A 9645-nucleotide genomic window follows, 5' to 3' on the forward strand; every position below is an offset into this window, starting at 1 on the left:
CCCGGGGAAGGTGGGCCAGGTGCCTCCTCTTTCCCTGTCCACAACCCTACACACGCACTGCCACTGCCCAGCTACTTGTCTCCCCGCATCAGACCAGAATTCCCTCCTGAGGACAGACTGGGTCTGGGTGCCCCCTCCCGAGGGCTCAGCGGGCGCACACAGTAGGTGCTCTAGACGTTTTTCTTTAGCGGCTGGAGGGGAGGGGAGGGGAGGGGAAGGGAGGGGCCCGAGCCCCGCCGCCGCGCCTCTGCGCCCGCGCGCCCGGTCCGGCCGGGGCCTCTCACCTGGCCGCCCGGCCGCCCGCCGGCCCCCGGCCCGCCCCCGGCCCGCCCCCGGCCCGGCTCTCACTTCCTCCCGCCGCCCCGCCCCTTCCACATTCCTGCCCCGCCGGGCCAGCCCCGCGCCCGGCCGTCGGCGCTGCCCCGGCGGACGCCGCTCCGCCCGGCCCTCGGCCGCCCCGCGATGAAGGCGGCGCAGGACGCGGGCGAGGAGGCGCCGCTGGGCGCGCGGCCGGTCAAGGTGGTCCTGGTGGGCGACGGCGGCTGCGGGAAGACGTCGCTGCTGATGGTCTTCGCCGACGGGTCCTTCCCCGAGGTGAGCGCCGGGGCCCCCGGCACGGCGTGCGCGCGCCCGCCTGGCACGGCCCCGGGGCGCGCCGTCCGTGCCGAGCTGCGGGGGACGTGCGCGCACGCTGGCCCAGAGGGGCCTCCCGGCGGGTGTGGGGTCAGACGCAGCTCGCGAGGGAGGGCCTCAATGATATCACCGGGGAGAATGCCCCCACCCGGGAGGGGTGTCACAGGGCAACCTGGGCGGTAGCGGGTCCTAAAGGGAGCACTTCATGGCTAAGGGGAAACTGACCTCTGGAGCCAGGCTCCCTGGGTTCGAATGATGACTTTGCCATTTACAGCTGTGTGCCCTTGGGCAAGTTCCTTACCCTCTCTATGCCAGTGTCCTTAACGGAATGATGGTGCCCACCGCCCAGGGTCACCCTGAAGAGTTAATACAGGGCAGGCGCTCAGCTCCAATCTGCAGCAGGAAGGACTCACTAAGGGTGGCAAACGTCTTTCTTGGGCAGCACCATCTTTTCTCCCCTAGCTTTGCCCCTACAGTAGGCGCCCCACCCCCAAGCTCTGCCCTGGAGGGTCAGAGTGCATCAGACTCAAGTCAGACAGTGGGCTGGCTGCCGGGCTCTCCTCCCGCCCTCAGTAATTGCTTGGCCTCTCCGAGTCTCCCAGTGACCCTCCCTCATACAGCCTCCTGGGGTGGAGGGAGCCAGGGTAGGAGGGGCGGAATTCAAGTAAAGCTGAGAGATGACCCCCTACGTGGTACCTGGCACCTCTTTGGTGCTTGGGCATGTTGACCATCAGCCCTTCACTAGCATGCTCACTGACTGCCCAGGTAGACTTGCCAGGCAGCAGGACAGGGGCTGGACCCGCCCATCCATCGTGCCACCTCTCAGCCCGATTCTCCTTGGGGTTGTGGGTTTGCATTTGGCGGCTCTTCTCCCTCCTACCTTTCCCAGCGCCCTGCAAACCCCTGGGGTTGTGCAGATGCTGGGGAGTGGATGGGAGAGGCAGGAGAGGCCAAGCCTAGTAGCAGTGTCAGACCTTTCTTTCCACTGTGGCAGCATCAAGCTGACGCCTGTGGTTTATGGAGCTGACGTCACCTCCTTTGGCCAGTCACATTTTTTTTAAATTGTGGGGGCTGTGTTTCCGGGCCCCCAGATGCTGCCCATGAGAACCTAACAATTATGGCACAGGGGGGAGAGCACCACAGAGGGGCCAGGCCAGCAGGTCCTAGGAGAGGGGCTGGGAGGGGGGGGATGGTGCCTTACCACCAGTGTCCTGGGCTCTGAGACTGGTGTCCTTGATGGTGAGACCCACCAGATTTCAGAGAGGTTGTAATATGGAAGTGGGCATCTCACAGTTGACGAAATATGTGTGTCGAAGGACCCACTGGAGCTGGCCAAGGGGAAGGAGGGCATGTTTGTCAACTGGGGGATGGACCCAGCCTTATCTAGGTTCCTCCCTGTTTGGGGATCCTGAATTTGCAGGAACCTCTCTGCCTCCAGACACAAAAGAGGCCTCTTCATTTAAAAGAAACCCAGGTCCAAGAGTTGGAAAGGTCTTCATTTTATAGATGGAAAAACTAAAGCCAGAGAGACAGAGTCTTGCCTTGGGGCCCAGGGCCCAGCAGTGGCAATGCTGGCCTAGAACCCAGGTCTCCCCACCCCTGACCGGGACACTCTCTGCAGCCCCCAGTGCTCTGCCTGCTGGACTCAGCCTTCTCCTGCTCCTGCTCCTGCTCTTGCTCCTGCCCCTGGAACACCTCCTCCTGGCAGCCCTTCAAGCCCAGGGAGCCAGGAACTAGGAGACGTGGAGCCCCATCTCCCAGACCTTTTGTCTGCAGCGAAGAGCAGGCTGGGATTTGGAGAGGTTTCAGTGACCTTTGTCGGGCTGTGCCCCAACCTCAGGTTCAGGGCAGGAGGGAGCAGAGTAAGAGAACTCCTGGGGCAGGGGATTTCCTGGCTGACATTTGGGGCAGCAACCATTCCCACAGGGCCAAAGCCCAGGGGCCGCACAGCCGGGAGTAGCAGCCCTACCTTCCAGAGCCAGCCGAGTCTTCCTTCCATACAGGGGCTGCCATGGGTGTGTTGCCCAGGGAAGCCCCTAACTCCTCTATTGTGCATTGTCCCCCATCCTGGAATGATCGGTCTGACTGTCTGTGAGCCCGATGAGGACAGACCCAAGCCTGAGTCATCTCTGCCCTGGTGTGGCCCAGGCCTGGCCCTGCCTTTCTGGCTGAGGACAGCTCAACAGATAAGATTAGGTGCTATTGACCCTATGGGCAGAGTAACTCTGCCTGGAAGCAGAGAAGACATAGACAGTCTCCAGGATGACATTCCAGAGTCGGGGAAGGGTTATGACAATCACAAGCCAGAGGAGCAACTCAGCCCCACATCATAGGACTTACCTGCTCCTGATACCAGGGCTAGAGTTGGTGACCTCAGGACATGCAGGTGACTGAGGTTAAACCTGGCCTCTGGAGCCAGAAAAACCTGGCTCCATCTTCAGCCAGCTGTCCATTATGTTACCTTGGACAAGTGACGTCCCCTCTCTGGGCCTCAGTGTCCTCATCTGGAAAATGGGGATAGTACTGACTTTCCAAGGTTGCAGGGATCAGAGATGGTGGGGGTAACGGGCCATGCACAGTAAATCCCTAGAGAACGTGGGTGACTTGTCATCTCCACAGGCATTTGCAAAGTACTGACGTGTCTCCCTGCACCTCAGATCAGGAGGGGTCCTCTACTGGACCCCTCTACTGGTGAGTGGGTGGCCAAGCTGGGAGCTCAGCAGACATCAGTGTCCTCCAGCTACCGGCTGGTGGGGACAGGGGCACAAGCTAGAGGAATGGACAGTGGCTGGAGTGGACACTGTCCCTGGCAACCAGCTTTCTAAGTGGCAGACATTTATGCTGGACCTCACCTGCCAGCCAGTCTTCCCTGCCACAGTGTGAGGTAATAGTCTTCTCCTTTAACCAGTGAGGACACTGGCCTAAGGTCACAGGGCTGGCGAGTGCCAGAGCCAGTCCTAAGCTAGGCACATCTGATTCCAAAGCAGTGCTCCTAGCCACCCTGTCACACTGTCCGCCGCAAGACGAGAGGAGAGGGGCCCTGAACAGGCGAGGGACATGGGGAGGCGCATGGAGGCTTTTCTGTTCCTATTAGTAGAGGGGGTGAGGGGTGACTCGAGTCCGGGGCAGTTGAACCCCTACCCCACGCCCATCCTCAATGCCCAGCTGCCTGTTCTGGACCCACCTTTCACCCCACCCTCCCCCTGCAGCTTCCCAAGTGCCCTGGAAGACTGCACCTACCCAAACTTGCCCATAGGGGACTGCCCCTCCCAGAGGCCAGGGCCTGACTCAGGGCTAGTCCCAGGCAGGCCCCACCAGCATGGGAAGTGGGGGGAAGACAGGGTCTCCCTGGCTGTCACCCCACTGACCAGCCCTGAGCAAGTGAGCAAGGCCTGAGGACCCAAGCTGCAGCGGTCCAGCGTGCCCCTCGGGGCAGAGGACTTGTGTGGCAGAGTTTTGAAAACCTCACCTGTTGCTCCAACTGCATCTGTAAAGCTCCCCCTTGTGTACAAAACCCGTCCTATTTCCATTCACCCTGCCTTTATGGAGAGGGAGCAAGCTCCAGGCCTGGGGGCACAGGGGAGTGTGGCCTGGGTGACCTCCTCCTGAGCCCAGACAGGGCAAGCAAGAGGGGCAGAAACCAGGCAGGGGCTGTGAGAGGGGACCCTGGGGAAGGTGGCTTTGGGCAGGGGTCCTGGTTGGGTTGTGAGAGATTGAGAGGCAAAGGAGACCCAAAAAAAACAACATGCTCCTCAGGCAAGCGCTGCGTCTTGTTCATTTCAGGCTCTGAGTCTTGTTCATTTCTTGCTCCCAGTGTCCAAAACTGGGCCTGGAGAAGGTATTATGACCAAATGTATGAATGAATGGGCACACAAACAAATGTAGGTTGATGCCATTCCAGGAGGAGGGGACAGCGTGACAGAAGGCTCGGAAATGGGACGGTCCCCTCTCCGGGGGGACAAAGATAAAAATATCAGTGGCTGGCACGTACGGAGTGTTTCTGTGGTGCTGGGCCCTGTGCAGAGGGCTCTGTGTGGAGGATCTGCCTGAAGCCCCGCAGCAGCTCGCTGTGCTGGGTACTCCTGATATTCCCGCTTGGCATCCCGGGAGGGGAGGCCGGGGAGGCCGGTGCCTGCTGGGCGCACAGCTGGGAAGTGGGGCTCTAGGCCTCAACCCCACCAGGCCACTTCCAGACACTACCACACTGTCAACTCCTAGCAAGGGCAGTGCCGCAGGCATCCCTGGGCTCTGGCCTGGGCACTGGGTCTGCCCTCCTTCAGAAGATGTCCATACAACCTCCCCATGCTCCCTTTTTCCTCAGAGCTACACCCCCACAGTGTTTGAGCGGCTCAACGTTAATCTGCAAATGAAGGGAAAACCTGTGAACCTCCAAATCTGGGACACGGCAGGTAGGTGTGCAGGGCTGGGGGTAGGGTGGAAGGAGGGGCCCAGATGCTGGGAGCCAAGCCCTACTCCCTTCCTTCTGAACCAGCAAGGCCAGCCAATCTCCAGGGGACAGGTGTGGGCCAGGATTAGGGCCCCCAGGGACTGTACCATCCTTGTTTCTGTGCCTGTGTCCGCTGCTTCCCCCACCACAGGGCAGCCCTCCGTGTCCTGCAGACAAGGGGAGTCCCAGAGCTCTTTGCTCTCAGGGGGTGGACTGTTCCTGGCCTCAGCCAGGCTAATTCCACCCTGGCTTAGCTTCTATAAGATCTGCCTGACCTTAACCTCTGCCCTCCAGCCTCCTTGCCCACACAAGTGTTCAGAGCCAACTTTACACGAGAACTTAAAGCTAACCTCAAGGAGCCCCCGCAGCCCCCTCATCTTGAATAGGCAAAGATATCTTTGCTGGGGTCCCGCCTGCCTCTTTCTCCCCATTTCCTGAAGCCCAGGGCAAAGCAGGCTCCTGAATGATGGCCTCAGCCCCTCCAGGCTGGGCCTCTACCTTGCCCTAACCTTCCAAAGCAAGGATATCCCAGCAAATGGTCTCACCCAGGCCAGGGCTGGCATAGCCTGCGGGCGGGCCAGGGGAACACTGCCCTGAGGGGGACATTCATGTGGAATGACACCCTAAGTGCCACATTTGTGTTGGACCCAGAACTAGACCCTGATACACACACAGTGTGGTAGGACCTCGGGCTTGATGTTGGGGAGGTGCTGACAGCAGCAGATCTAGAAGGAGTGACTACACCCGTTCTACCAGGACAAGTTGATTATGACCGCCTGCGGCCCCTCTTCTACCCTGACGCCAGTGTCCTGCTCCTCTGCTTCGATGTCACCAGCCCACACAGCTTTGAGAACATCTTTAACAGGGTAGGTACTTGGGGGGGGGGCGGGAGGCACGGCCCCCAAAGCCAGGCTCCATCCCTCCTTGATCCAACAGACTGTCAGAGCTCAGCAGGCCCTGGATGACATCAAGGCCAGTGCCTTTGGCATATATATAGGGAAACCGAGGCCCAAAGGTGGGCGGCAGCTTGCCAGGGGTTCCACAGGGATCTCTGGCCTCCCAACTCCCAGTCCAGTGCTCCTCGCCTGCTCTCTGCTGCAGACTCAGAACACTGTGGTTCTATCGCTGTGACCCTGCCTGAGAATACTGGGTGGCCCAGGGGCCCCTGAATCTCCCCTGCCTGGGCCTGACCAAGGTCGCGTGAACTGTCAGCTTCCAGCAGCTCTCAGCCCCCATCTCTGTGACTGTCACCTCTCTGTGGCCTCCCAGGATGCCCCCCAGTTATGTCGGGTCCAGAAGCTGCACACAGGTGTCAGGGCCTCCGTGTGACCAGCATGCCCCAGGGTCCTCAGAGCACAGCCAGTGACAGCATTACTAATAACACTACAACAGTGGCAGCATTGAAACTTCCCATGTGCCAGGCACTCTTCTGGACACACACATATTTCCCCATCTAACACCCTTACAACCTCAGGGAGCAGATACTATTACTATCCCACTTGCTCCAAGAAACACATCTAGTGAAGTGGTAACTCAGGGGTTGAACCCAAGCATCCTGCTCCGCACAGGCATTCAGAAGACTGACTAAGCTCATCTACGTGCCAGGCGCTGTTGTAGGCACTGGGGACCGGGCGAGATGGTGGTGGCTGGGACCAGGGTGCTAGCAGAGGGGGTAATGAGGTGGGTGGATACTGAATCTGTTTGAAAGGCAAAACCATCAGGATCTGCAGGTGGTTTGATGTGGGTGGGAGAGAGCCATTTTGACCAGAGTAACTGGAAGGGGGACTTGCCATTTCCTGAGATGAGAAGGAGCAGGTGGGAGGCAGGGGCCTGGTGGCCATCCTAGTGCAGGTGGCAGGTAGGCAGGTGGAAGCCTGAGTCTGGGGTTCTAGGAGAGGGCTGGGCCAGCCTGGGCATTCAGGAGCTGCAGTGGGGAAGAGCCACGGGCTGGGAGCAGTTACCTGGAGGTCACCTGGAGAGCAAGAGCCGCTAGAGGAGAGGCACACCCACAGCTTAGGGGGGCGGGTGCTGGTAAGACCCGAGAAGAGCCAGGAATGAGGTCCTGGGGTGAAGTGCAGACCAGGTCTCGGAGAAGGGTGTGATGATCACCAGTGTCAGGTAGGATGAGGCCTGAGGATTCACTTTGGGTTTAGCAGGAGACCCCCTTCTGAGGGCAGCTTTGTGGAGGGCTAGGGTGTGGGGAGTCCGCCCGGGCCCCACGCGCCTCCAGGAGCTAGCCGGCTTGACGCCCCTTTTCCTGCACGGGCACCAAGCAGGCATGCGCTCTGGCACACGTGAAGCCTGGGCTCTGGGTTCCAGGGTCCCAGGCTCCCGCTTGTAGTCCAGGCTGTATAACCCGGGGCCTACATTCCAAAGAGCAGCTGGCTCAGGACAAGCTTTCCCTCGTGCAGGCAAACAGCTGCTGCAGTCATGTTGTAAGCTGCCTTGTCTTTGAAGGACCACTCATCTGCTGACATATTTTACCCACTTGGGCAGGGGGTTGTGGGAGCCCTTACCTTGTAGATAGGCAGGGTTCCAGAGGAGCTGGGAGCAGGTCACTGGCCTCAGATCCTGCCACTTCCAGTTGTTTGACCAGGGCCAATTTATATAGCCTCTCTGGGCCTCAGCTGCCACATGTGTACCGTGGGATTGACGGTAGAAGTTGCTTCATAGGGACCTAGGGGGTTAATGAGTTCATAGGTGTAGAGTCTTAGAGCCTGGCACAGAGCAGGTCACCCTGCACGCCAGCTGTGCTGATGATGGAGCTGCCTGGGGAGCAGGAGGACGGCCCACCCTCCCCTCTGCGGAGAAGGCGGTGCTCCCCGTGGCTGACACACATGCCGCCCCTTCCTCGCAGTGGTACCCAGAGGTGAATCACTTCTGCAAGCAGGTGCCCATCATCCTTGTGGGCTGCAAGACTGACCTGCGCAAGGACAGGTCACTGGTGAAGAAGCTGCGGAAAAATAAGTTGGAGCCTGTGACCTACCACAGGGTAGGAAACCCAGCCCAGGGGCAGGGGTGCCGGGAGCGGGGACCTCTGGGATACGTTGACAGCACAGCCTCTCAGTAGCTCCCAGCATACTCAGGATGCGGGGCAGGGGAGGGGCCTCCTTGGAGGCAGTCACGGGTCAGACTGCTGGTGCTTGGAAGTGGTACCTAGAATACTCCCGAAGGTTCCACCTGTGGGAGGACCAGAGATGTGCAAGTCGGATAGTGTCCTGCCCACTCCGTCACAGGTGGGGAACCTGGAGCCCAGAAAAGACCCCCAGCTCTTCAGTCTGGAGGCCCCTCTCTGCTACACTCCTGAGAAGTTAGTTGGTACCTTGAGAGGCAGAGACGCAGCCCAGACCTGAGGCAGGAAACCCAGTGAAGCCACAAGGGCGCTTGGTCAAGCCGGGGGGCAGGAGCTGTGGGTACCCTAGAAAAACTCACCTTCTAGTTCTGTCCTGGAGACTCCTGAGGATGGTCAAGGGTGCTGTGCGGAGGCTGGGCACGAGGTGCCCCAGCAGCCCCATCTCACGCTGCCCGTCACCTTCCCTGTTAGGGCCAGGAGATGGCGAGGTCTGTGGGTGCAGTGGCCTACCTCGAGTGCTCTGCGCGGCTCCAAGAAAACGTGCACGCGGTCTTCCAGGAGGCAGCCGAGGTGGCCCTCAGCACCCGCAGCCGCAACTTCTGGCGGCGGATTACCCGGAGCTGCTGCGTGGTGATCTGACTGTGTGGGGCCCTCCCTGCCCAGGCCGCCCAGCAGCACCAGACGGAGCTGGGCGCTGACCTACTGCTGGACCCAGTTCCCAGGTTGTGACCAAACTGTCCTTCAAACAGATGGTGTCCTTCAAACAGAGGCCGGGCCCCAGACCCCTCTGAGGCACAGGGGATCTCGTACCAGCCTCCAACCCTTTGACTGAGATCCCTAGACTGAAGCAAAACCCTTCAGAGGACTGAGGAAGGGGGTTCCCAGGCCCACCAGCCCTGTGGAGGGCTAGTCCTGGAGTCCCCTAGAATCACACTCCAAGCTCCCAGCCCTGGACCGCACATCCTGGAGCGGCCACGCAGCCTGGCGCCACCTCGCGGCTCTTCCCGGGGCTGCACCGTCAGCACCTTCAAGCAGCACCTGGGACCACCCCCACCCCGGCCAGAACTCACACCTGGCTCCTTACCCCTTCGTCCTGCCCTTCCCAGTGGTAACTGTAACAACTAAAACGACATCACCTGTCAATTGTGGCATGCTCTTGTTTCGAAATGCCTTTACACACATGTTACAGGGTGCATAAGAGCCCACCCCGTGGAGGCCCTGGAGTGGAACTGCTGGATCCAGGCCCCGCCCTTGGCTTCTCCCCTTTACTTTCTCTGAGAGCTTGGTCGGCATGGCCATGTGACGTAGTCCTGTCTGCCAGCTTCCCTAGAGCACAGACTGGTTTAGTTGGAATCCCCTGGGCCTCAGACAGTGCCTAGCACACAGGAAGCAGTCACACACGTGCCCAGAGAAGGAAGTCCGACCTCCATAGCTGGGGCTTGGGCTCTCCTGCATCTGACCGCAGCCCACCTTACCCTCTGGATGCCCAGGA

General features: G+C 60.0%; 1 protein-coding gene across 1 annotated transcript; it reads left to right on the plus strand.

Moving 5' to 3' along the window:
* The first annotated feature begins 391 nt into the window (after positions 1-391).
* On the plus strand, positions 392-9294 carry RHOD (ras homolog family member D). Its single transcript, XM_081154189.1, has 5 exons — positions 392-594; positions 4955-5042; positions 5837-5946; positions 7938-8072; positions 8625-9294. Exons 1-5 carry the CDS (start codon positions 463-465, stop codon positions 8790-8792), a joined length of 633 nt encoding a protein of 210 aa, XP_081010315.1. The 5' UTR covers positions 392-462; the 3' UTR covers positions 8793-9294.
* Positions 9295-9645: the final 351 nt, after the last annotated feature.

The sequence above is a fragment of the Miniopterus schreibersii genome, assembly GCF_964146895.1.
Source record: "Miniopterus schreibersii genome assembly, chromosome: 12".
NCBI lineage: Eukaryota > Metazoa > Chordata > Mammalia > Chiroptera > Miniopteridae > Miniopterus > Miniopterus schreibersii.